We start from the raw sequence: 27,788 nt of genomic DNA, 5'->3' as shown, positions 1-27,788 counted from the left end.
TAACTTTTTTCGCAGTATTAAAAAATATTAATTGTTGAAAGCTAATGGTAAATACAAAACTGTTTTTATTTTTTGATCTATTTGATTTATTTAAGTAAAAGTAGAATTTTGAAACAGTTTCTGACGCCCTTTATAAAAATATGATACAGCCAGGATCATATAATTTTATTTCTCTCTACGTGTTTACTTAAGGTTTATAAAGTTGAAAATAATACGCGATATCATTTCTACAATGAATCAGGGTAAAGGAGATAGCTGAATACATGGACACGATATTTACTCACACCGATATGAACACTGGATTAAAGGTTTGCAAAAGTTATTCTACAAGCCTCTATTAACTTACCTTGTGTTTAAAAAAAGCTACAAACTTGTGTTTCTAGTAGTAAAGAATTATGAAGTGCTTAAATTTGTAAGTTATTGCTCAAAATGAAGTATTTCGTTTTAACGATATATATTTACAATACATTTAGATAGCAGTCTCTACTGCTAACATCCATCTTTCTAGTAACTTAACCTGTTCAGTGCCGTAGACGAGATAATTCGTCCAAGTCGATCGGTAACACAGTGCCACGGACGAGTTAATTCGTTCTCAATAATACTTAACTTCAAAGCTAGATGTCAGCACCATAGATGCATTTGACCTACTTACAAATTGTTTCACTTTCGATCCAAAATGGCGTCGCAAAAAATTACAAAATGAAAAAGTATTAAAATTGTATTTTGACCTTGGTTCGGAGTTGCCATAGCAGCTGAAATACTTGGCATTCAACAGGTTAATACAGTGTATAGAAAGAGCAGAAAGTACGATGGAGGCTGCAGGTCTTCGTACTTGTAATCAAGGTATCCGAAGATGTAGTGTGGGCACGTTTGAATGTAAGTGTGTGTGTTTTTCTTATAGCAAAGCCACAGAGGGCTATCTGCGGAGTCCACCAAGGGGAATCGAACCCCTGATTTTAGCATTGTAAATCCGTAGACTTACTACTGTACAAGCTAGGGAGAAGCAAGTTTCAACAGTATTATCAAATAGTGACATTCCTTATTACAGTAACAACAAACCTAAAATCAAAATTTCAAAATCCTTGTTTTTAAAATCAACTGACTTGGTAGAATGTAAAAAATTCAGAGTAACCACTTCATTATGATTAATAAACATATATATAAAAACAAACTATGTTCAGCTGACAGACTTTCTCTGTTTTGTTTTCTTTGTTGTCTTCAACAGCGACACACTTCAAAGAAGGGCTGAAAGAAGTGGTAATGTTCTTCAGGCGGTGGAATCGAGTCTAACGCCTGAAAAGCAAAAGATAATATGAAAATTTAAATATCAAATTTCCACATACAGTTACGTAATGACTTATCAGGTCATCCCATAAGTAATGTCCGAAAATTTAATACAGAAAGTGCATCATCATTTTTGTCTTTGTAAAACGCTTCAATGACTAAAATATGTAGTAGAACGTGTATAAAGATGTTCAGACAAATAAAAGAAACTAACCCAACTCCACGTTTTCATATTCTTAATCAAATAAACCCTAATGAAGATGGATGTATCTGAAAAGCACATTAGGCATATAATGCTTTATGAATTTAGAAAAGGCAATAGTGCAGCAGAAATTACACAAAACATTCAAGGTATTTATGATGCATAGTCTCTCAATGAAAGAAAATATCGAAGGTGGTGTTTCAGAAATTTAGATCAGGTGGCAATAGCTCAAGTCAGTGGTTCTTAACCTTGTTGGAGGTACTGAACCCGGAAGTTTCATACTTGCATTCACTGAACCCTTCGTAATTGGAAAAATAAAATATGATTTTTTCAAATTCAAAACATAAGTAGATATTTTATTAGTGCACACAATATCACTGTGTTCAAAGAACAAAACCAAAAAAACACGAATTTCACACAAAAACAAAAACATAACTAAATTAATATTTATGCAAATCAATGTGACTTTTGCTGTTACCTTTCAGAGACAAGTTCGGAAATAAGCGGCTTCACCTTGGCAAGTGCCACTCTCATATCATTTTCGCAACAAAGTCTGTTCTTTTTCTTCGTTTTTATGTCTACCATCCCCGAAAAGGATTACTCGCAAAGATACGTTGTAACAAACGGTATGGGTATCTCAAGGGCTTTCTTAGTAATAAGAGGGTACGCTACGATTTGGTAACACCAAAACGTTGAGAGCGTTGATGTTCTGAAAAGTTGCTGTTCAACCTGGCTCTGCTGAAGTTCAATGATTTCGTCGAGGTATTCATCATTGACATCTGCTGTCGCAACACTAAACGTAAACGGCTGTCTCACCCATGCTGGATATGACTCTCTGGTGGGGAAGTATCCGTCGAGAGACTTTGGGAGCTCATCTAAGTGCATGGCAATTGCTTGCTTCAGCTTTCCAGGTACAGAAATGTCTCCGATTTCAGACACATCTTCGATCTTACACAGTCATCCAGCAGAGGAAAGTTTGCAAAGTTATCATTCTCTGTTCGTCGTTTCCATAACTGTAGGTTTTTTTGAAAAGCCTTCAGGTTTTCTTCCGCTTCGATGATGTTGACTCCACCGCTCTGCATCTGTTGATTGAGATGATTGAGACCATTGAAGATATCGGCCATGTACGCCAAAATGAGAATGAACTCAGATTTTTTGAAGCAATCTGCATGACAATGTTGGTGCTCTCGCAAAAACAGGGCTAATTCCACACGTATGGCAAAAACACGATTCAGCACCTTTCCCCGGGATAACCACCAAACGTTAGAATGGTACAGAAGTACCTCGAATTCAGAGTCCATTTCATTACTCAGCTCTTTGAAGATGCGGTGCTTCAGGGCACTATTTCGCACAAAGTTCACACATTCCACGACAACTTTTAATACTTCTGCCAGTTTTGAAGGCAAGGTTTTTGTTGCCAACGCATGCCTGTATAGAACACAGTGCATTACAATGATGTGTGGTGCATCGGCTTTCACCAGCGCACCAAAACCGGAGTTTCGTCCCAGCATGACTGGACCTCCGTCCGAACAAACTGCAGAAACCATATCCCATGAAAGATCGTTGTCTCTGAAGAAGTCATCCACAAGTTTCTTTACGTCGGCTGCCTTAGTTGTTGTTGTAAGAGGCTTACAAAATAAAAAACCTTTTATCTCGTCGTTCTTCACATAGCGCCCGAATACAACAAGCTGGCTTAGAAACGTCGGTGGTCTCGTCGAGTTGAAGGATGAATTTTGCTGGGCTTGAAATCAGATCTACAACTACTTGAGCCAAGATGTCATCGCTCATGTCATCTATTCTGCTGCTGATGGTGTCATTTGAAGGAGGAATTTGGGATAACTTATTTTCATCAACTTTTCCCAGCATGATATTCGCCATCTTCAACGAAGCTGGTTTTACGAGTGCTTCACCAATGGTGTGTGGTTTGCCCTGCTTTGCGATCAAGTATGCAACTTCGTACGATGCTGTGAGGATCGGTTTGTTGATGGGTACAAAGCCGAGAACAGGCAAAGTAGCCTTTTCATCGAACCTGGCTCTCTTTACCTTGAATTCAGCAAGCGTTGTGTTCTTGTATTTCCCATCTCCGTGCAGCTCTAGGGAGTGTTCTCTTAGTTTTGCCGGTGCTAGACTAGAATTGCTCAACTTGGCATTGCAAATCATTCATTGATGACGCTGACTCCCATCATGTTCCTTTATACACGTGAATCCATATTGTACGTATTCGTCCGACCACTTTCTGTTTTTGCTTGACATAGTTAGTATGAAGAGATTGAAAGATTAGGAAAAAAACACAAATGACGCACGATTACTACAGTCACAAGTCGACTGCTAAGCGCAGTTTCCTGCAGCACAGATATTAAGGCTAAGTGATGTGACGTGATCAGCCGCAGCCAATGATGGCCAAGTGAAGCATGACGTCACGAAACATACGAATGGGGTGAATGGAATGGACATACACATAATATGTGTGTCTTGACCTCCGCCGAACACCTGAAACTGACTCACCGAACCCCTGGGGTTCGATTGAACTCAGGTTAGGAACAACTGGCTTAAATTATGCACACGTTCAGGTCGTCCTGTTGGGTTTAATGATGACTTGCTGCTGGCTGCACTTGATGAAGATTGTGCTGTAACAGTTGAAGAACTAGCACAGAATCTTAATTCAACCTATTGAACAGTTCACCGTCATCTGCAACAGCTTGGAAAGGTGTCAAAACTTCGAAAATGTGTCCCCCATGATTTGACAGAAGCCAACCTCAGAGCAAGAGTGGACATTTGCACTTCTCTGCACCCTCGTGAACGTAACGCACCTTTTTTAGACAAGTTAGTGGCTGGTGATGAAAAAAATTGATATTTTATAAAAATGTTGAGCGCCACAGACAATGGGTCAATGCAAAATAGACCTCGACCCTAGGAAAGTCTTGTTAAGCTTTTGGTGGGATGTTGTTGGTGTGATCCAATTTCAGTTGCTGCCACTTAATGTAACGATTGCATCAGACTTCTACTGTCAACAGTTAGAGCGCTTGAATGTTGTACTGAATGAAAAGAGGCCTGCTTTGATCAATTGTAAAGATGTTGTGTTACATCAGGATGGCCCCATACAACAAGGATCACATCTGGAAAGATTGAAGAGCTAGACTGAGAAAAACTTCCACATCCTCCTTATTTTCCATACCTTGCCCCATCTGATTATCATCTATTCCGAAGTTTGCAGAACTATCTGGATGGAAAAGAGCTTGGAACAAATGAAGATGTCAAAACTGTCCTCTCTATATTCTTTTCCTCCAAACCCCAAGAATTTTATAGAAATGGCATTCAGAAGCTTTTGAATCATTGGCAGGAAGTAATTAATAATAATGGAACATACATTATTGATTAAATAACATTAAAAGCGTTTGAAATTGTTTCTCTTTTTCTGAACCTACAATCGGATATTATTTAAGGGATAGCTTCATGAAAGAAATCGTTTTTGGTAACCTACGCTCTTTTTTATTTGTTTTTATAGATGAATTCATTTCAAGAATGCGTTGCTAAGACCTGTTTTTCTTTATATATTTAATTTGAAATATGAAAAATCTTACATCATCATTTTTGTAGGACTATAAGAAGAACTAATTCGTATTACTTTTGTATAGTTCTCTTTCCCTAGTAATCAAAATCGGACATATTTTTCCGTATACGTTAAAACCTGAAATACGTGTTTAGTTTTAATTATTTGTTTTACAAGACGAAGGTCTATTATTGATAATATATGTATATTGTTTTTATGCAAAAGTAACAACTTTCCAAATGCACTCTAAATGATATTCTGTCAGAGTCTATAGGGCTGTGAGTAAATATTCTTTACTTTATGAAGAATTATGTGACCATCAGAGTGAAAAACACATTAGTGGTCCAAGAATTATCCCTAGAGATTTGTAATATTGTAGGAAAGTTTTCCCTAAACGCAGGGGCAACAAGAAACCTGATGTCTTCTGCATGTGGTCTTTACAAACATTTAATGATGACAGATCTCTCGAAAGGACCGTGGCTCAATATATCACATAAATCATAGATGAAGCTTCGAACGTAATTGGCTTATCGACCTCACAATTTCAGGTATTCATCACAATATTTATGGAAGTTTAAAGCATCGCAAACAGGATTTATTTTTTCTGTTTCTTAAACAACATAGAAAAATACAGGGTTTTTTTTCATAGTTACATAACAATATTCGCGAACACTCCAGATAATCTGTATCAATTTTTGAAGGATTCGCATTTTCAAATTTAAGCTCGTTTTGCATCTGAAACAAAATTTGTTGAATACAATTTCGTTTGTAATTTTAAAAACAAGTTTAACATCTCGTCATTAATTTTTTTTAATGTTTCGATACAGAAATGCAAAATAAACAGTTTGATTAATCGATGCTTCATTAGATCAAAGCTGTTTAAAAGTGTGACTGCACTCTGTGTACGTCATCCAATTAGCTCTTTCACTGCCAAATTCTACCGTAGTCGCCTCCCAGTGGCTTACAACGCTAAAAAGCGGGTTTCGATGCCCCTGGTTGGCAGAGCACAGATAGCCCATTGTGTAGCTTTGTGCTCAATTTAAAACAACAACAACAACATCTACTGTAGTCGATCCTACGGCTTTATGCCATTTGCGACGATAGTCGAATTTTTATAGTGTATTCTTTATTCAATGGATAGCAGCACTTTAGGGTAAATGCAAAGCTCCTACTTAATATTCACGAGCTTAGATATTTATTTTGGGCTACTTACATATTCACGAACCTGATCACGTGATTAGTATTGTTTCCGGGACGCAAAGAAAGGGAAGAATTTTGTGAACGAAGTTTTCAAGATGGCTTCGAGCAGGTATTCATCTTTCACTACAGCTCAAGTTTTGGAAATAATTCAACAAGATTCGTACTCGTGGAGTGACTGCATTGAGTATGAAAGAAGATTTGGAAGGCAGTGGTGAAGAAAGTATATTAAGCACACGAAGCATATTGGAAGCAACCAAGGAAATAGACATAGTTAAAACTACGAGGGAAAGTGGTTCCACGATTAGGGGAAGGTCAGCGATATCACGGGGAAGATTCAGCTCAGAATAGGATGCCCAAAGACAGTGGGAAACTCGGGAAAATATGGAGATGTTTTAACAGTACTGGTTACCCGACTATGTACGTTCCAAACAAACAATGAAAATTTTATGTTTATATGCCCATTTGCAATGAAGTCGTATAAACCTTCTCGGTAATGCACCTCTCACTATTCGGTATTAACAGGATGCACCTCTCACTTTTCGGTATTAACAGGTAAAAAGAGGTAAAAAGAGTGTGGCAATCAACATTAGTTAAAAATAATAATTTGGCAGTGAGAATGTCACTATTTTCAAAACTCCACCAACTTAGAAAAAAATGTATTTATAAAACTGATTTCGAAATAATTAAACTTTCCACACAGATTGTTGGTTTGATTGTTCTGAAGTCCATTTCTACACAATGGTCTATCTGTGCTTCTCTCGCCACGGGTATCGAAACCTGATTTTTAGCGTAGCAAGCCTGCAAATTTACCATCAAGCCATTGAGGGCTCTCTTGTTTGTTTGTTTTTCGATCGCCAATTTTAATTTAAAATGGCCAATAAATGACGCAATGAAGCCATTCTGTAAGTATGTTTGTCAGATTATTAATCAATGTTCATATATAGTTACAGATTGGTAAGGATTACGGAAATAGTACATACAACGAAGAACAATACAGTACAATATCTTAAGTTATAAGAATGAGATAACTAACACTATTAAAGATGGATTATTACACGTAAATATCACATGTTACGTAGTTTGCTTTTCTGATATGAATTTTAGGCTTAGAAATTGCATAGATACAGATAATAAATGTACAAAGTCGTAACAATCGAACGTGGACTCTATCTGTTAATTAAGTAGTCAAAAGCAATGAAATAACTGAATATTGAGAGTTATTTAATGGCTTATATATTCAGTACTCCAAGTTGTATCTATTTTCTTGATGATATAAAAACATTTCATTAGTTAATCAGTTTCTGATCCTTTTAATGGAAGTATGAGAAGAAGATCGTAATGTTTACCAGCGAATCAATGGAAGTAACTGGAACATTCCAGAGTTAAATTACAATTTCATTCGACAACCTTATTACGTTACAAAGTTGCTAGAATATATATCGAATGTACATGATTTACTGTCCATTAGTTCTTAAGGTTATGTTTTCAGTTCACGATCTGTGTTTTGATCCTTGAGACATTACAGTTCAGATTTATGGATATGCTAAACAATACTTATATTTTATCCAAATGTTTGCCAGTTAGTTTAAAGGTAACAAGTACTTGTACGTACACCCGTGACACAGCATCAAATCAATGTAAATGATTTGAAGAGTTTTGTTTTGAATTTTGCGTAAAGCTACTCAATGGTTATCTGCGCTAGTCGTCCCTAATTTAGCAGTGTAAGACTAGAGGGAAGGCAGCTATTCATCACCGCCCACCGTCAACTCTTGGGCTACTCTTTTACTAACGAATAGTGGGATTGACCGTCACATTATAACGCCCCCACGGCTGAAAGGGCGAGCATATTTGGTGTGACGGGGATTCGAACCCGCAACCCTCGGATTACGAGTCGATTGCTTTAACCACCTGTCCATGCCAGGCCCAAGAGATAGAGAAAGATTGTTTGTTTGTTTGTTACTTTTAGCAAATACACATTGGACATTCTGTTGTGTCCACTTAGAGGAATCGAACACCAGATTTAGCGTAGTAAGTCCGTAGACTTGCTGTTGACTCACTGGTGTCAATAGGGGAATATAAAATTATGTTATAGTTAATGTTTGCTACTAAACTTCAAACTTAAGCCTTAGATAAATAACAAGTAAAGAAAAAAGTAAATAAGTGTTAAAACTACAAATTCGTCCGTTATAAAATCCTTACCTTCTTTAATTCCGCAACATATAATTGCTTCGCTTCTTTTTGTGACAGCTCACCAAGATCTGACCACACTTTCCTGGGACAAATAAAATATAAATATTTTCGAAAGCTTTGGATCTCAAATGTTACAGCTATGTTGTAGCCTCACTTTTTAAAATGTTCGAGGGCAAAAAATTTCCAAAATTTCCATATTTGTTCATGTGTTCGTACGACTTAATTTTACCTGATTGACAGCACTTAAGCCTATAATCTGATTATAATTATAAAAGATAATAACAATTTCAAAATACACAGAAAACGACGCTAAGTTTTGAAAATTTTGATTAATAAACAATAAAAGTGAAAATTTGTGGTAGATAAATAAACTGTTACACTTTTATCAATAAAGTAGTAGTTGATCTAACTTGTTATCATTTATAATAAATTAGATGAGTGTTTTACAACTTGGACGGTACCGTCCCTTAGTGAGCATGTTTAAAATTCAGGGGACAGTAAATTCTGAAGGGACTACGGGGAGCGAACACAAAAGTTTTGGGGATTTCAAACTAATACTTGTCAAAATTAAACTATAAAAAATAAGGCGTTTCTTTTTCAGCACGTTTAAGCAAAAAATTCACTGAGTGGGTGTGTCTGTGGCAAGCAACGCCCACCTCAATACATCTCGTTTATTAATTAAGCACATATCTCTTTTCGCGGCATTTTTGATAGTACTTGTATTAAAATATTATCAGAAGGATCCTCTGCCCCGTCAGGGTAGGAAACGTAAGGGTTACACGAGCACGCGGGCTCTGTTTTCTCGCGGGGACAAACTCGGCTGCTAGGTTTAATGAGGCCCCTTAGTCTTGAGAGGGGGTCCGCCTGTTTCATGTGATAAAGTCTCGAAACTGAAAGAACCGAAAATCCACTCTAGGCGGGCACCGACGGGTGGTGAGGAAATGTTAAGGAGACCCCGAGCGGGGATCCTTGTGGCAAACCCGAGAGGCTGTACGTCTTTCGATTTTCTCGTTTGGAGGAAGAGGTCATAGAGAACCTGACCCTTCAGGGTATGTACCCAAACACCGACGACATTCATATTAGAAGGAGGGTATGAGCGCTCATTGTTTACCAAAGAGGGAATTATTGTGAAGAAGGCTGAGGAACGCTGAACTAGATAACAATCACTAAATAAAATAAAAAGTGACTGACCAGGATTACGTCAACAAATGATCTAGCGAAACAGCACGACTTTGGCACGTGTACTGGTTCTGAGCTTGAAACGAGATGTACACTATTTTCAGGATATATCTTTTGATTTTTCTCACTTTTTTAACCTAATTTTCAAATTTCCTGTCTTTTATATGTTCATGTTCTCCCTGAACTAGATTTATGGTTTATAGATTCATAAAGAGTTGTTTTCGTTATTACGTGGGACACAGCGATCTCACGAACCGACCAGAACAGCCTGCATGGTTCTTTTTCTGATGTTTTTATTTAAAGTATGTTTCAAGGCTTTTGTTTGTAGATGATTCTAAATAAGAGCTATATAAACCTTTTGTAGATCTGGAGACCAAGTGCAACTGAAAAACATCAAGGAAAAACTTTATTTTTTTAATACCTAGTTGTATGTTGTATGGTTTTACCTGTTAACATCTAAATTATTTCTCTGACCTTAAAGAACTGTCTTATAAACAAAAAACTTTATAATTTAGTGCGGAATTTGTGGTTAAATAATAAACCCTATGTGGGCTTATTTTTTTCGAAACAACAACATTTACACAGGTAAGCTGTTTTTTTTTTAATGGATTATTCATGTCGATGTTTAGTCCTATCTGTAACTTAATGACAAATTCAAACAAAGAGCTAGAATAATTCCATAGGATCTCAGTATAAGTGTCGAATGCATTGCTTAAGCCAATCCTGAAACAAAATTTTTTAAAAAATGTAAGAGTCCTACTTGAAGTAATCAAAGAACAGCATCTTAAAATCCCCTAGAAATAAAACATTATGTGTTTTATCATGTTATGTTTAATTTTAAAAAAATAATGAAAAGAAGTAAATATTTCTAGTTTATTATAGACGTAAATCAAACTGAGTTGTGTAGTTGTTGAAAATTCTATTTCAAAACACTAGCATAACCCGAACTTCGAATGTTAGCATTGTAATATAAACTTACCGCTGATTCACTGGGGGAAAGCTTCGGTCATCTTCTCTTTTAAATACTTTTTATTTAAGTAAAATATTGTAAAGAAAAGTTAGTACTTGTTACAAATTTGGAACTTGAGTAAACCATACCAGTAACTTTTAAGAATTAAAGATTTATTCGAGTTAACAGTTATCTAAGCATGCATGAAATAAAGCATATGAATCAAAAAGGCTTAGAACTTAGCTTCCACTATAATTTCGTAACTATGCCCATGATGAATAAAATAAAAATTAAGAGCAACTGAAACAACATCTGCAAACTTTATCTTGTTATACACCAAAATAATAACGTGTTTTGTTGGGTTTGTTTTTTTCAGAATAAGTTTGAAACAGGAGAAGGTGTCCGTCAGTTCGAGTAGGCACGTGTAATTAGTTTATGAAACTGCCACCGCATGGTGCGTTTTATAGGAATCTTGAGAACAACGAATTACATTGTAGAGTTACAACTTTACTATTTAAATATTTTTAGTTTCTTTATAATTGACTAATTAGATTTATGATGATTATATCCAAGATTTAAAACAATTTTTAATAGATGTTAAACAACTGGTTTGGTGAGGTAGAACTATAAACTGAAAACCATATTTCAAATTAAGTACATCTCATTTTACATGTAGCTTTTACAGCATCTGTTGATCAGAACTAAAACAGTGACGTAGAAAATGAAAAATAACTCCCACTTTTAAATATGTTCCAGTAAAAATGCATCAAAATTAGGAAAATTACTTCCAGGTAAAGCAGGAGAATGCATAAACTTTAACCCAGAACTCAAGAGATTCCAGGGCCCTAAGGCGAGCCCTGGACCCAAGCCGTAATGGTTGCGCACATTCTTTTGCTTCTACTAATAAAGCAGAGAACAACGTTTCGACCTTCCTATGTCATCATCAGGTTAACAAAGTGGGTTTCTCGTCATCAAGAAATTTTTTCACTTCGCTTGGCAAACAAGTCTTGGCCTCTCACTTTTAACTTGGTTTCTACATCTCTGTTAAGACTATCTTTCTGTACACAGTTTGTTGTTCTTTATTTTAATTTTTAAGCATAGCCTTATATATATTGAACTGCGATAAACTAATTACCCGAAACTATAAATATAAGATAGATTTTAAAAAATTACCACTTCGTCTTGCCAATTAAATCCCAAAATGGTGGCTGGGTTAGTCGACATGGTCCTTCTGTTGCTTGCTTGAAGTAAGAGTAAAACCGAAGACGGAGTTCAATGGACGGTTTGAAAGGCCCTACAAAATAAAAGCATCGATCAAAATTTATTTCTTATGTTTTTTTAAGAAATAAGAAAGTTTTCTGAAATATTATCCTCGTAAGCGATTAACTTCTGGGTAAACTTGTTTTAAATTCTGGTTAGGTTTCATTGAATTCTGGAGAGAATATAACGTAAGCAGATTAGCAAAGTTTTTTTTTTTTTAGCAGTAGCTGAATCCAATAAAATCAAAACGTCCTCAAAATAAAAAGTCGAGACAGAGATAAAGATGCAAAATATTTCTGGAAAATTAGTTATTTTGGACTACGTGAAAGAAAACACAATAATAATTGGATTGTTATGATGTCACATTTTTTAAATCCAACTTTTTATTACAATATAAACAAAATTTGCTTATTAAAAGGCCCCCCTTTGCATGCTTACGACTCTAAAAATCGGGTTTCGATATATGTGGTGGGTGGCGCATAGACACCCAATTATGTAGTTTTATGTTTAACACCAACTGAACTTATTAATGTTTTCATTTCTGCATTCAGAGAACAATAAAGAAAATATGTAGCAACATTCTAGGTTCAAATAACACTTTTAAAAATAATATCTGATTTTGCCTTGGTATAAAACAATGGTATGTATCTATAATAATAAAAGATCCGGTATGTGGTGTGTGTGTGTGTGTGATCACAATAGCTCCAAAAACCTAGAGACCTGAAACTTTGTACTCGTATTAAGAGAATTATGCTTAGTTTTGGGTAGTGAGTTATTAAAAGAATGGACTTTCAGTGACACAGTAAAATATTTGCGGATTTACAGCGCTATAAATCGGGTTTCGAAACCCGTGGTGGGCAGAGCACAGATAGCCCATTGCGTAGCTTTGTGCTTAATTCAAAACAACAACAAAAATTACTTCTGGAAAATAGAATATTAATAAAAAAAAGAAATGATGTGATAATCCATTCATATTTCTACTCGTATGTTTGGTTAGCTTTTAGCTGGTTACACAGCTTGTTAAGAGTAAGATTTACAGTTGCTTTTTAGTAAGAAAATCAAATTTTGTGTTGAAATTCTACCGCCGACTCTTGGACTACTCAGAGAATAGTGGAAATGACTATCACATTGTAATGCTCGCAGAGGTGAAAGGGCAAGCATGTTTGTTATAACAGGAATTCGAACCTAATACTCTCAGATTGCGAGTCGAGCTTCCTTAACCACTTGGCCTTGCCGGGCCCTCTACAAGAACAGAGGTTACCTTTTGAGTTTCTACCAGATTACACATTTTAATTGAGATATCTTAATAAATGAAGGAGATTTAAAAACAAAACAATATTGGAAGTATCCAACCCTCACTTCGAGATTCTGTATGTTAGTTACCTTAAGAAATAAAAACAAATGTTTCTTTCTTGAATCTGCGGTTGAAAAAGATTCTCAGTTTTGGAAAATTAAGCCTTTTATTTTCTAAACGAGAAACACCTCAATTTTCGGAAGAAAATTTACCAATTATCTGTTTATTAACTAGAAAATATAAATTCTTACCCCCCTCTCTCTTTTGAGTATTTGTTTTGTTCGTTATAGCTACCAGAATCTAGGTACTAGTTGAGCGAACCTATTCCTCTTCCTGCATCGTACATGTATGGTATTCCGGAATCAATTAACCATCTCTAGGTGTTAACAAATAGATAATAACGTGTCGCTGTGCTACAAACCACGACCTTGTTTTGGTTTCTTTTGAATTTTGCTCAAAGCTACTAGAGCAGGAGTTCCCAACCCGCGACCCCAGGTGGTCGCGAAGCTTTGGCAGGGGGGTCGCAAAGCCTTGGCATGGGAGTCGCGAAGCCTTGGCAGGGGAGTCGCGTAGCCTTGTTAGAAGTAGCTTGGGATAACATTAATTTTATTTCATCAATTACATTTTCATGCTCTTACATTTTTTTTTGTTTCGGTGCAAAGCAAAACGTGTGTTACGTTAGTTCAATGTCATTAGGTGATATTATGGGTGTATGTATGCGTGCCTGTGAGTGAATGTGCCTGTGTGAATGTGTATGTGTCTGCAACTGTATGTATGTGTGTATTAGTGAGTAGCGAGTACGTGAGTGCACGCGCATGTATGTATGCTTGTGTGTCTGTTTAGCTGTGATTAAGTGTGTGTGTGCTCGCTGTCGACACGTGAGTCACATGTCTGTTGCTGATTGGTGGATGACGAATCGCGCGACTGGCCACGCTCCCTTCCCTCCCAGTACTTACCCCATCATTACTCTACCTGCACCCCCACAAGTAGTCAGTGTAAGATCTACAGTTGCCAAAGCGTTCATTATTCAACATTTTTATTTTATTTTAACAAGGAGATAAGTAAGCAGTAGAGGTGAGTTGTGTCCATGGCTAAACGGCGCAGATACTCAGAATGCTACCTCAACATTGGCTTCACCACTGTGCTTGCCAACGACGGCATCGAGAAACCACAGTGTGTTTTGTGCCATGCTGATCTGAGTGCAGAGTCAATGAAACCATCAAAACTCAAGCGTCATCTCGAGATGAAACATCCAGAACACGCAAAGAAGGGTTTAGATTTCTTCAAACGGCATGAACGGTGTCTTAAAAGCCAAAGAGTCGATAGAAGTGGGTCATTTCAGCAGCAGAGTGCAGCCGTAGTGGAAGCTTCATATGAGATTGCATTCGAAATTGCTAAACAAAAAAAGCCTCACACGATTGGAGAAACACTTCTTAAACCCTGCATGATGAAAGCAGTAAATCTTATTCTTGGAGAAGCCAGTGCAAAGAAGATGCAGCAAGTATCCCTGTCAAATAATACTATACAGAGGCGCATTTCTAAAATGTCTATGGATGTGAAGGAACAGGTTTTGACTGAAATCAAGGGTTCCCCTTTGTTCTCCTTTCAGCTCGACGAGTCAACAGATGTAAGTTCATGTTCTCAGTTGCTTGTCTTCGTGAGATACATTAATTCAAATGACATCAAAGACGAATTCTTATTCTGCAGTGCACTTGAAACCACAACAAAAGCTGATGATGTCATGGAAAAAGTTTCAACTTTTTTTCAAGACGAAGATCTTCAATGGGAAAACGTGTGTGGGGTTTGTACGGATGGGGGACCCGGCTATGCTGGGATCGATATCAGGATTCCAGTCGAGAGTGAAGAAGCTAGCATCTCAAGCAAAGGACATCCACTGCATGATTCACCGATATGCTCTCGCCAGTAAGACTCTCCCTGCCTCTCTGCAGGAAGTGCTTGAATCTGTAATCAAAATTGTAAATTATGTGAAGACTCAAGCACTCAACACTCGTCTATTCAAAGAACTATGAAAGGACATGAATGCTGACCACGAAGTCCTTCTCTTCTACACAGCAGTACGTTGGTTGTCGAAAGGAAACGTTATTAATCGTGTCTTTGAAATGAAAGATGAAATAAAGCTATTCCTGGAGACTCAAGAAAGGAAAGATCTTGTAGCTCACTTCGAAGATGAAGCATGGAATAAAAGGGTTGCATACCTAGCCGACATTTTGACCAGCTGAACAAGCTCAATTTGAAGCTTCAAGGAAGGAAACACATGTTCTCCTTTTCAAGATAGTCTTCGGGCCTTTGTTTCCAAACTGCAAAACTGGCGTCGGAAAACCCATCTTGGAAACATCGCTATGTTTGAAAAACTTTGTGGAGTGACGGATGAGTCTCAGATCCAACTGGATCAGTTCCTTAAGGATAAGATTACCGAACATCTTCAGTCTCTAGAAAGGAAGTAGAGCGTTACTTCCCTGAGGTATCACAGGAACAGGAGACCCTGGTAAGGAACCCATTTTGTACTAAACTTGATGTATCCAGCATCCCAGATGATATCCAAGATGAATTTCTGGATCTGAGGAACGACTCTTCAGCTCGTGATCTCTTCAAGGTGAAATCCGTGACTCAGTTCTGGTGCGCTATGTATCAGTCATACTCCAAAGTCATCATGATAGCTTTACGTGTCCTTGTTCCATTTGCTTCTACCTACGGATTTTCCACTCTTGTCAATATAAAAACAAAGAATAGGAACAGATTGGATGTTGGAGATGACATGAGACTGGCTCTAACAAACGCTCGACCACGAATTTCAAAGCTTGCTGCTGAAATGCAACATCAGGCATCTCACTAGCTGGGTTGGATAGCTGTTCAAACCTATGTTAATATTATTTTAAGAAATATATGTTCTTTTTTGAATTCAGGTTGGACCAATGTGATTTAATTTGCTAATAAATAATTACAGAATTTTTAAATATTTTTTTAGATGTTTCTTTCCCTCTCCTTCACAGAAAATAAAAGAAAAATTAAGCTGCTGATAGTAAGCCCTAAGTAAGGGGTCACATGGGTTTCAAACTTTTAGGTAAGGGGTCACGAGTGCCAAAAGGTTGGGAACCCCTGTACTGGAGGGTTATCTGTCCCTATTTTAGCAGTGTAAGACTAGAGGGAAGATAGCTAGCCATTCCCACCCACCGCCAACTCTTGGGATAATAGCCTCCCACGGCTGAAAGGGCGAGCATGTTTGGTGTGACGGGGATTTTAACTCGCGACCCTCGGATTACGAGTCGAGTATCATAACCACCTGGCCATGCCGGGCCCCACGACTTTGTGACTAATATAATATAGATGATATTAATGCTCGTTTCAGAGTGTCAAAAAATCACTAACATCCAAAGCTAATTTTTTACAATCTGTAAAAAGAATGAAAATTTTAAAAATTACACTTAATCTATATTTTCACCCATGATTTCTATAATGATTTGGATATCTAATAACATTCAATCTATATCACATCCTATGATTTTCATAATGATTTGTGTTACCAATAACACTTAATATATATAACATCCCATGAGTTTCAAAATGCTTAGAATAAGTGTTTTGATACTCGTGGTGGGCGGAGCACAGATAGCTTCATGTAAAGCTTTGTTCTTAACTCAAACTAAACAAATCCATATTTTCCATAGCGATCAGAATATTAAAAAAAAACCTTAAAACAATGTATATTCTATGTTATCTTCTGCACGTCTCATCGAGAATTTTTTTATTCGTTTATTTGTTGAAAGGTACAAAGTTACGCAACGGCAACTATGTACACTAGAGTATTGAAACCCGATGTTCAGAGTTTTATACTCCCAGACATGCCGCTGAATCCCAAGAGACACAAAGTTGTAGATAGATAAAACAGTAAACCTATGATTTCAGGTAAATCGTTTGTCTTAGATCTTTTCATCCGTTATTTTTTTCTTTGATGAATTATTTATATTTTATTTATGTTCATTAAACAATGAACCAAGCTCATCACCACGTCTAATTTTAGAGATTAGAAGTGATGATTTATTGGTAAAATGTCAAATATAAACCTAATTTAATTAATGCCTATATCTGTTACCTAACTTTTAAGAGAATACTTTATGTGTTTCTAAACATGCGGATTAGTATTCGTGCATTAATATTTCGACTCGGAGATTCAACACTTTCCGTAACTACTTGTGAACGAAACAAAGATTTTAGAAATTGTTTTTTGATAGAACGTTTATAAATTTCTCTGAAAACTAGAGGTTACTTCAAAGAAACGTTTTTTCACAGTTTTTGCATTCTATTTAAACCGAAAACGGTTGATTAAGCAAAACCAAATAGTTTAGTAATTCCTAGCTGGCCTCAATAAAAAGTTTAATATTAATTAAATGTTTCAAAATTTGTTAGTGTTTAAGTTACGCGAGAAACTATCTACACTGTACTCAGCATGTGTATCGAACCCTTATTTTGATTATATAAGTTCTCGAGTTTACCACCAAGCCACTGTAACCTAAACGGCTTTAACAGAAACAAAAATAAAGGAATGTCTTATTGTAATTATCAGTTCATACATTCGTGAACTGTCTTATTGTAATTACTAGTTCACACATTCGTGAACTGTCTTATTGTAATTACCAGTTCATACATTCGTGAACTGTCTTATTGTAATTACTAGTTCACTCATTCGTGAACTGTCTTATTGTAATTACTAGTTCATACATTCGTGAACTGTCTTATTATAATTACCAGTTAATTGAGTATTTTTTCTATAATATTTTATGCTAGTGAATTACGACTTTATTGTTGTATCTTATAGAAATATTTAAGTACTTTGATGTGTAATCAACGAATTAATCACATTAGCTTAGTGTTCAATTTTCAAATTTGACCACGTATGGCCTAATAGTTAGCGTGTCGGGATGCAGATCTGAGGTTTTATGCTTTGCGTCTCATTAACGAAAAAAAATCGCGCACTGCACTTTGGGGCAGTGAATGCGTTATAAAAGTGACGTTCAAATCCCAATGTAAGGATTAACCCACGAGCTAGCAGCGGACAGGGATGAATTGTTACATTCTCTCTACTTTAGCACTTCACATGTAGGGACAGCTAGTGTTAATAGTGCTGTGTGGCTTGGCTCAAGTTATGTAAATAAATAAACGTTTTAAAACCCACAGCAACATCGTAACTAGACATGGTAATTGCCTACATGTTGTACCCATAATTTTTATATCTATTCCTACCTCAATAGAACCGGATTTTGATAAAGTAACTATTTTTTTTTATAGAATTGTCCGAGTAAAACTTTGATAAATTAATCAAAGAATCTGTTAGAGTTTTGCAGTCACTCAGTTAAAACTATATATTCAAATATTAACTAATATATTATATTTTGCGGACCCGGCATGGCCAGGTGGGTTAATGCGTTCGACTCGTAATCTGAGGGTCACGGATTCGAATCCCCATCGCACCCAAACATGGGGGCGTTATAATGTGACGCTCAATCCCACTTTTCGTTTGTTAAAGAGTAGCTGCAGAGGTGGCGGAGATTAGTTGTCTTCCCTCTTGTCTTACACTGCTAAATTAAGGACGGGTAGCGCAGATAGCCTTCATGTAGCTTTGCGTGAAATTCAAAAAACAACCAAACAATCTTCTGCGTCTCTGACTCATCTCGATATCATTTCAAAATTGTAATAAATCAACAAAGAAAAGAACAACAAAATAACTTACGCCATCGATTTTTCTTATAAGCCTTATAAACAGTATGAAGTTCTGTAAGGTTCATGCCAATCTTAGATATTACTGTATCACTTACCAGAGTTAATTTGGTGTGCTTACACTCAAATTATAATTACCAGTACTTATTTCTATGGATTTACATAACTCGTTTTTTCAGCATTTCTTTTAAGGCAAATATAAAGTTACAATTCTTTTGGAACCTTTTTTCTTCGATGAACAATATCTTTGACAACAAAGCAATACACATTCACAAGTGTAACGGATTTAGAATTATATATGTACTTTAATATCGATATTTGTTTTAGTTAAATATATATTTAAAAATGTATATAACTTATAGTGTTAAATGTATATTTCGAAATTTCCGCCCATCCCCCAAATTTGTAGAAGATTCTCTAGTGTAAGAATCAATGTGCTGTGTTTGTATGTTGACACTAGTGACTGCCAGTATTGTTGCGAACTGAAATTTCGAGAATCGCACCTAATTATTATAAAAGATGGCCATCGTAACATGCAGGGAGACAGTATATAATGTTGGTTTGATACAGTTGATATAATATAAACTTCGAAAGCTATTATTATGATGAACGCTTATTAATTGGAAAACTGCAGATATTTGATGTGTAACAGTTATAGATTTCGAACATTACAAAACATTACTTAACTTTAGCAGTTAAAAGTCAACTTGAACGGCGTAAAGCCAGCGAAGAATATTAGCTATCGGGCTTCTTGTTAAGCGAATTATATCTGCATTAATCCGGAATTAATTCGTTCATCGTGAACCCTTGATAAGATATCAAGGAAGTTCCAAACCGAAAAGAAGGCTTAATATTATTTGTAAGTTTGTAATTTTTTATGTAAATTACTATTTTTATTAACTATTTATAATACCCATGTTATAAACTATATTATTATTTGTATTAACTTTTTACAATAACTGTAAGTATAAATTATATTATTGTTTTTATATTAAATATATTTATATTAAGAAAGAAAACTGTTTGTATTAATATTGTTAGCAAAACATAATAAATTGATACATTTCCACATTTAAATAACTTCTAAATTCATAATAAAATTAATTCGGTTTCAGACTGTTTGAACTCGTAACACGTAACATAATAAGTTGGAGACTTGTCCGAGATAAATTATAACACATAACACAAGATAAATAAATTCTTGTGCTCTCCATTCTTCTGATGGTTCAGAAGTAAATCTGAGAATTAGGATTCGATACTTGCGGTGAGCACAGTGATGGCTCATTGTATTGTTTTGTCCTCTATAACAAATAAACATATATAAATTCTCCCACAACCATAAATTTCTACAATAACAGTACACAAGTGTATTTTAACGTTCTACGTACAAATTGTTTTCTTTAGTTTTAGGGTATTATAAGGTTCCATGTACAGATTCTTGTCCACACCTTCAGGGTATTTTTAGGTTCTACGTACAAGTTGTTTTCCTTAATTTGAGGTTATTATAAAGTTCCATGAACAAGTTCTTGTCCACACCTTTATGGCACCATAAAGTTCCATATACAAGTTACTGTTCGTAGTTTCAGGGTATTAACAGCTAATTAATATTAGCTGTCACTGTAATTATTTGGTTAAACAAGTTTCAAAAAGTAACGGTAGGGACCACTGTTTCTAAAGATTAGTTAACACAGCGTGAAAAGAAGATGAACTAAATGCATATTTTTCTATTGATTACATTTTAGGAGTTTGGAATAATTTCTAATGAAGGAGACCAGAGCTTCAACACAGCGTAGTTGAGTCCAGAAGGATTAAACACATCAAGATATTTGTAAAATCTTACCTACTGGGTTAATGTACTTAGTCTAACCTTGTTTGCCACTTGAATACATTTCGTTGTGAATCAGATCTGTGAAGTTGGACTGGTAACTAAAATACGTAATTCTAAATACAGAGTTGAAGCTGTTCCATGATGTTAGTATCACAGTTTTTTCATAAGACATGAAGACATAACAGAAATGGATATGAAGTTTGAGAAGAAAAATATCGTGAAAAATACACAAATACCTCATTTCATCGTACTTAATTATTTTTCGTAAATCAAATACCATTCTTGGCAAGACTCAACATAGACATTTTCGTAATAATAAAATGACAACAATGAGAGTCATCCCCAATGTTTTGCTACTACATCAATATTTTAAACACGACTTCAAGAAATAGCACTTACTTCACATGTGACAATCAAACTTTGCAATGAAAGTTTGTTAAAAGAAAGTTGACACTGAATAAAGTAAATGAGAACGCGAAGAAAGTATATTTAAATAACTGAAACTGAGTTCTTGAAGAGGCAACATTAGAGTTTCTCATGAAACTGTCAGTGGAAGAAGTGGAGTGTTGTTAGGACAGTCGGGTTGCTCATGAAACTGTCAGTGGAAGAAGTGGAAGTTGTTAGGACAGTTGAGTTTTTCATGAAACTGTAAAAAGAAGAAATGGAATGTTGTTGTGTATTTTGTGTATTTTTCTTACAGCAAAGCCACATCGGGCTATCTGCTAAGCCCACCTAGCGAAATCGAACCCCTGATTCTAGCGTTGTAAATCCGTAGACTTACCGCTGTACTAGCGGAGGGCAGAAATGTTGCTAGGACAGCTGAGTTTCTTATGAAACTATAAAGTAGTATTATAGAAGTTTTAAATAGAAGAAATGGAAAGTCTGATAGTTTAATTGAGAGTGGTATATCAGATACATTATAAACAAGTGTATAAGTGTGGAAAGTATATAAGGAGCAATAAAAAAGAAATTATGTAATAAACTTTATAACAATACAAGATACGGTGTTACAGAAAGCTCATTTTTTTGCTCTAGAGACGTATTTAACTTGTAAACACCTTTGTAATCATTAGGTTAAACAAGAGTCACTTGTCAGACTTTATAGCGGAGTTTAGAAGTAGGTAAGGATAGCTTGTTAACAAGGTAAAGAACAGACATGTTACAACATATTAAATAGGTAAGGATAACTTGTTAACAACCTAAAGACCAGACATATTAAAAAAGTAAGGGGAACTTGTTTACAACCTAAAGACCACACATGTTACAGCATATTAAACAAGTAAGGGGAACTTGTTTACAACCTAAAGACCAGACATGTTACAGCATATTAAAAAAGTAAGGGGAACTTGTTTACAACCTAAAGACCACACATGTTACAGCATATTAAACAAGTAAGTGGAACTTGTTTACAACCTAAAGACCAGACATGTTACAGCATATTAAAAAAGTAAGGGGAACTTGTTTACAACCTAAAGACCAGACATGTTACAACATATTAAACAATTAAGGGGAACTTGTTAACAACCTAAAGACCAGACATGTTACAACATATTAAACAAGTAAGGGGAACTTGTTTACAACCTAAAGACCAGACATGTTACAGCATATTAAACAAGTAAGGGGAACTTGTTTACAACCTAAAGACCACACATGTTACAGCATATTAAACAAGTAAGGGGAACTTGTTTACAACCTAAAGACCAGACATGTTACAACATATTAAATAGGTTATCACGAGGTTTACATTATTCAGCTACTCACATTTCAAAATAATTATTTTTCTATCGCGAATGGATTTTTTAGAATCGGGAAGTAAAAAAACTCTTACTGAGATCAAATTCACAACACATTTACCACAATTATAATAGAATATGCTTGAGTCATTTTGCAAGTTTTTGATGCCATAGCGAAGAATAAATATTATTGAAAATAATAATAACGTAAAAGTACACGCACAAAGAAATAATATCCAGAAATACAGCCTGTTAATCGTTTATATACCAGCGGCGTATTTCTCGCGTAGTTTTCAATAAGTTCTGATCAAGGAAAGTTACTAGCCAATTAGATTAAGATAGCTAGTTTAACTTTCCACTCTTACTTATGATAACTAAAAGGTATCGATTCATTTCATTTGAATACAACTAGTGTGAATAATAGTGATTTTTACCATTTTTACACATTTCACTTGAAAACAACTAATGTGAACAATAGTAATTTCACCATTTTTACACATTTCACTTGAAAACAACTAATGTGAGCAATAGTAATTTCACCATTTTTACACATTTCACTTGAAAACAACTAATGTGAACAACAGTAATTTCACCATTTAACAAAATATATGTTATTAGATGAGTAAAAAAGGTCAATTTTATCCCAAATGAGAAATAAAAATATTAATTAACAAAGACCCAAAAACATTTGCTTTGAAATTATAGTCTTTATTGAAACAGTAACTATCTAAATACAGGATTTCTAGAATAATGCGAAAGGTTTTAATGAAAGTCTACTTGTCTTAGGCCTAATAGTAGTTAGGCCTTTATGAATACAGTTTATATTCAATAAAGAAATAAATTAACATTGCAACTTTTGTACGTTTTTTGCTGTAGTTTAGTGGGGATTAAGCCTTACCGCACCTAATACCAACAGTAAATTTATTCTACGACTTAACGTTGGATGTGTTTTTCTTATTGCACAGTCACAAGGGGCTATATATACTCTGTCCACCGAAGAAAATCGAATCCTGGATTGAATGTTTTTTTTTGTTTTTGCAAAATAATATTTGTTTGTTATGTTTCATTGACGAGTAATATTGTTTTATATAAATCGTGACTCTGTGGATGGTTTCGGTTCCATCATGGACTGTAAGCATTGTTATATCACATAAAACTTCATCAAACATAATTATACATACATAGCTCTATTCATAACTCTTGAGTTCAAATCTAACGTATTTATAGTAAAATATTAGTAGGCTTTATTCTATTTAAAACGGATTCGGCATGGCCAGGTAGATAAGGCACTCGACTCGTAATCTGAGTGTTGCGGATTCGAATTCCCATCGCACCAAACATGATCGCCCTTTGAGCCGTGGAGCCGTTATAATGTAACGGTCAATCCTACTATTTTTTAGTAAAAAAGTAGCTCAAGAGTTGGCGGTGGGTGGTGATGACTAGCTGTCTTCCCTCTTGGGACGGCTAGCGCAGATAGTCCTCGCGTAGCTTCGCGCGAGATTCAAAACAAACCAAACAATCTATTCAAAATCAAAATTAATGTTAGGCATGTACAGTTATTTGGACGATTTATCTTATTTGAAAAGTTAACAGTTATTAAAGTATATCATACATTGTAATACAAGTTTGTTTTTTTCTGTATTTGCTTCAGTTGTTCAAGACACTCCGTGCGCTCAAAAGGCGTTATTTTATAAAATGCTAAAAATATATCTGTCTTTCTATTGGCTATGCCTAGGTTTACTGACCTAGAAACGAAAAACTTCAGAACAGGAAATACTGAGTGAGACTTGTGCTTTGTAATATTGATAAAACGTTCTGCGAGGCATTTAGTTATCGTGTATGTTTACAGTTGACCAATGTTTAGAGGACTCGAAGAATTACTTCATGAATGTTTACATCATCAACGCAGTATTTTGCAAGGGAAAGTTATGAAAAACTTAACTACTCCATTATCAGTAAATACAGATTTAGTCTATGCCTGCTCTCGATAATGCAATCCAGGTATAGATTTATAATTATATTTTGAATAGAATAGGACTGCTATATTTGTGTCATTGTCCGATAACTAATGAGTCTTATTACGAGAACTGAAATTGGCGATAACCTTGTATTATCATTTTAGCGTTTAGTGTTGTACATGTAACGAAAGTAAATAAGTTTTTGAAGCTAAACTGTGTAGTGCTGTCTACCACGTGGAACCTAATCCTAGCTTTTCGCTATGTAAGCCCGTAATCATATTGTTGGTCCACCTTTGAACACGTAAATGATGCGACTGGATACAATATGAAATATTACGTAATACACTATTACACTTATAAAATATATTAGATTATTTCATATCCTGAGAAAACAAAAAATAACGCGTTCTGTTGTGTCTTGCAAAATGAATAGAGGATAAACCTTTCATGATAATAAGAAGAAAAGAGAGCGGGGAACTTTAACCTTAAGTAAGTCTTAAAGGGAACTTGAAAAAGTGTAAGTCTTAGATATTTGTTGTCAAATAAAACTAAAATGTTAGGCATAGCAGAATCTTTTTTGTTTTCCTTAAAAATTCGAATAAGTAATTTGAATGAAACTCATAAAGAATTTCTTAATAATTATAAAAGTACAACTTACGTTATCTTGAAATTATTGTTTTAAATCCAAACTAGCACAACAAGAATGCCTGGAAAATATACATTTACTAACATCTTAATGATTTGTGTTATCAAACTCAAGATAAAATACACATTCAAAACGAATATTTGTTTAAAATTGCAACGATTTTCTTTTCAAACGTATTTGGCTTGACATTGCCAGGTGGTTAGGACATTTTGACCTCATTCTACGGGACGCAGATTCGAATCCTAATACCATTTCCCAAACATGCTCACCATTTCATCTATGAGGACGTTATAATATGATGCTCAATCTCATTATTTGTTGGTAAAAGAGCAGCCCAAGAGTTGGCTATGACTGGTGATGACTAGTTGCCTTCCCTCAAGTATTTCACTGCTAAATTAGAGACCCTCGTGTAGCTTTATATAGATTCAGAACAAATCAAAAATATTTTTAAAAAATCTTACATAATATGCGAACAATAAGCTATTTACTTTGAAGAAATGTAAACATTTAAATCACTTCATGTTTGTTTTTTAAATAAAATCATCAATTCCTCTTTTAAACTAAAGGAGTTGAGTTTAGTTATTATCAAGACATGGTCTTACCAGTTTTGGGCAAGTTCTGAACTACTTTGACAGCAACAGTAAATTGTTCGTCTAAAGTTGTCATGATAAAGCTATTATGAATCCAACCTATAAATGATTAGTAAACAATGCAGCATGCTTTTAAATGAAAGTTAGTGATATAATAGCGCCCTCTATCGCAGGAATTAGGATAGGAATGTCTTGTGTGGTTGTAATCGACCCTACAATTATTCTTAAGTGTAACCCAAAACTTGATATTAGATAGGTACGTAGATAGATGGTGTATTCAGGTTTAAGTTTAGCAAAAATATTGGTTTCGGTGAAATCAGAACATTCTAAGGTTCTTAGACGCAGGATAGAAAATACAACTATTCGAAATTATTCAATTTTTTTTAAAATTGTGCACAAAGAAATTCACTGTTATCGTTTACAAAGAAAAGAAGATTCCAACAGTTAAAGATTTATCAAGATAAAAATCGGGTTTAGATATCTGTGGTGAGCACACCACAGATAGTCCATTGTGTAGATTTACGCTTAACAACAAACAAGAACAGATATTTCGAAAAATAAATAAAATATGTTTCTATCTCTCTAAATACAGTAAAACAGATTTCATGCTCAGTTCACTATACTGAGCGGGTATTGGTCACTTTAGGTCACCTTCAGGTTAACAAAGACAGTTTGAAACTGACCGTTACTAAACATATGTCTTGGAGACGAGACTGTGAACTAGGTTTAGTATTGTAGATAGATGTTAGGTTATTAATTAATATAGGTAATAAAGTGTTCATTTGTGTTTTTTTCAATTTTGGTTTGAGTCTCTCTTTGGTTAGTACACTGTATGTTGGTGTATTCGTACCAGCCGTCTTTAGAATACAGTTTTATTTCAAGTCGGTTTCTCATCACCATGAATCACTATATTTCTGTTTTCATTATTTTGATCATTCGAGTGGTTTGTTTTGAATTTCGCGTAAGGGAAGGCAGCTAATTGTCACCACGCCACCCACCGCCAACTCTTGGGCTACTCTTTTACCAACGAATAGTTGGATTGAACGTCCCATTATAACGACCCCACGTCGAACCCGCGACCCTCGGATTACGATTCGAGTACTTTAACCTCCTGACTATGCCAACCCTTGATCATTTGAATGAGTTCATAAACGTAACACATGATATAGTAAGCAAGGTACATACATTATTGGTTTTCACACTTATAAACGAGAAGAAAACTCAAACAAACATTGATTTGATAACATATCCCCAATTAAGTACGTAATAACAAATTTGATAACATATCCTCAACCAAACAAGCAATAACAGAATACCTTATAAATACTGCCAAACAGTCTTAGCTCAGTTTCTATTTACGCAACTTACAATAAGTAGGTCACAGATAAGTAAGAAAAACTCATTGCTGCTATATAAGGAATCTCGTAAACCTGTATTTTATACATACAAATAATTAACAACAGAAATATTTTAAGTTTCTTTACTTTATATTTTAACATTCCTTGCACAAACTTACTCTGCCTCTGCTCTAAATATAAAATTATGCTTAAAAACAACACAAGGTGACGTTAGCGTGATTTCAAAGTACATTTGTGGTACCATTTGATTATCTTTACGGAGGTTAATCGGGACAATCATGAGAAACGATGACAGCGAATAAACGCGGTGAACAATTTCAAGCTAATAGCTGAAATAAGCGTCCGACTTTTTTCCAAGAAAACTAAAAAACTGGGGTAACTAGAGGCTTCTGTACCAACAAAAGTAGGATTTTAAAATTATTGAGGTAAAAGAATTCAAACATTATTTTTATGCACGTACACGCGTTGTTTGCTAAAGAAAATTCTCAAATCAAACTAATTGCTTCTTTTTATATAAGGATATTTGCAGACAATGTGCTTTTCTTATAGAAATTTTACGCAAAGTAACTTTCGTAAGAGAATGAGGCTATAGAAAATCAGACACCAAGGTACTTCTCTGTTCACTATGTGCGAGTTTTGCTCAAAGCTACACGAGGACTATCTGCGCTAGCCGTCCCTAATTTAGCAGTGTAAGACTAGAGGGAAGGCAACTAGTCGTCACCACCCACCGCCAGCTCTTGGACTACTCTTTTACCAACGAATAGTGGAATTAACCGTAACATTATAACGCATCCACGGCTGAAAAGACGAGCATGATTGGTATGACGTGGATTC

The 27,788-nt window shown here is 35.2% G+C and overlaps 1 protein-coding gene across 1 annotated transcript; it reads right to left on the bottom strand.

The window, feature by feature from the left end:
* Positions 1-25,684, bottom strand: LOC143248390 (acyl-CoA-binding domain-containing protein 4-like). Its single transcript, XM_076496748.1, has 4 exons — positions 25,609-25,684; positions 11,728-11,848; positions 8,436-8,508; positions 1-1,293 (listed from the first exon to the last, which is right to left on the bottom strand). Exons 1-4 carry the CDS (start codon positions 25,670-25,672, stop codon positions 1,219-1,221), a joined length of 333 nt encoding a protein of 110 aa, XP_076352863.1. The 5' UTR covers positions 25,673-25,684; the 3' UTR covers positions 1-1,218.
* Between the last annotated feature and the right edge of the window lie 2,104 nt (positions 25,685-27,788).

The sequence above is a fragment of the Tachypleus tridentatus genome, chromosome 4, assembly GCF_004210375.1.
Source record: "Tachypleus tridentatus isolate NWPU-2018 chromosome 4, ASM421037v1, whole genome shotgun sequence".
Taxonomy (NCBI): domain Eukaryota; kingdom Metazoa; phylum Arthropoda; class Merostomata; order Xiphosura; family Limulidae; genus Tachypleus; species Tachypleus tridentatus.
This window is presented reverse-complemented; position numbering and strand designations above follow the sequence as displayed.

Excerpts from the sequence above, each read along its gene's own strand:
- LOC143248390 (XM_076496748.1), bottom strand. The coding sequence starts at position 25,672 with ATGACAACTTTAGACGAACAATTTACTGTTGCTGTCAAAGTAGTTCAG. Across the intron at positions 8,509-11,727 it reads TTAATTGGCAAGACGAAGTG|GAAAGTGTGGTCAGATCTTG; the intron begins GTAATTTTTTAA and ends TATTTGTCCCAG. Across the intron at positions 1,294-8,435 it reads ATGTTGCGGAATTAAAGAAG|GCGTTAGACTCGATTCCACC; the intron begins GTAAGGATTTTA and ends TTTGCTTTTCAG.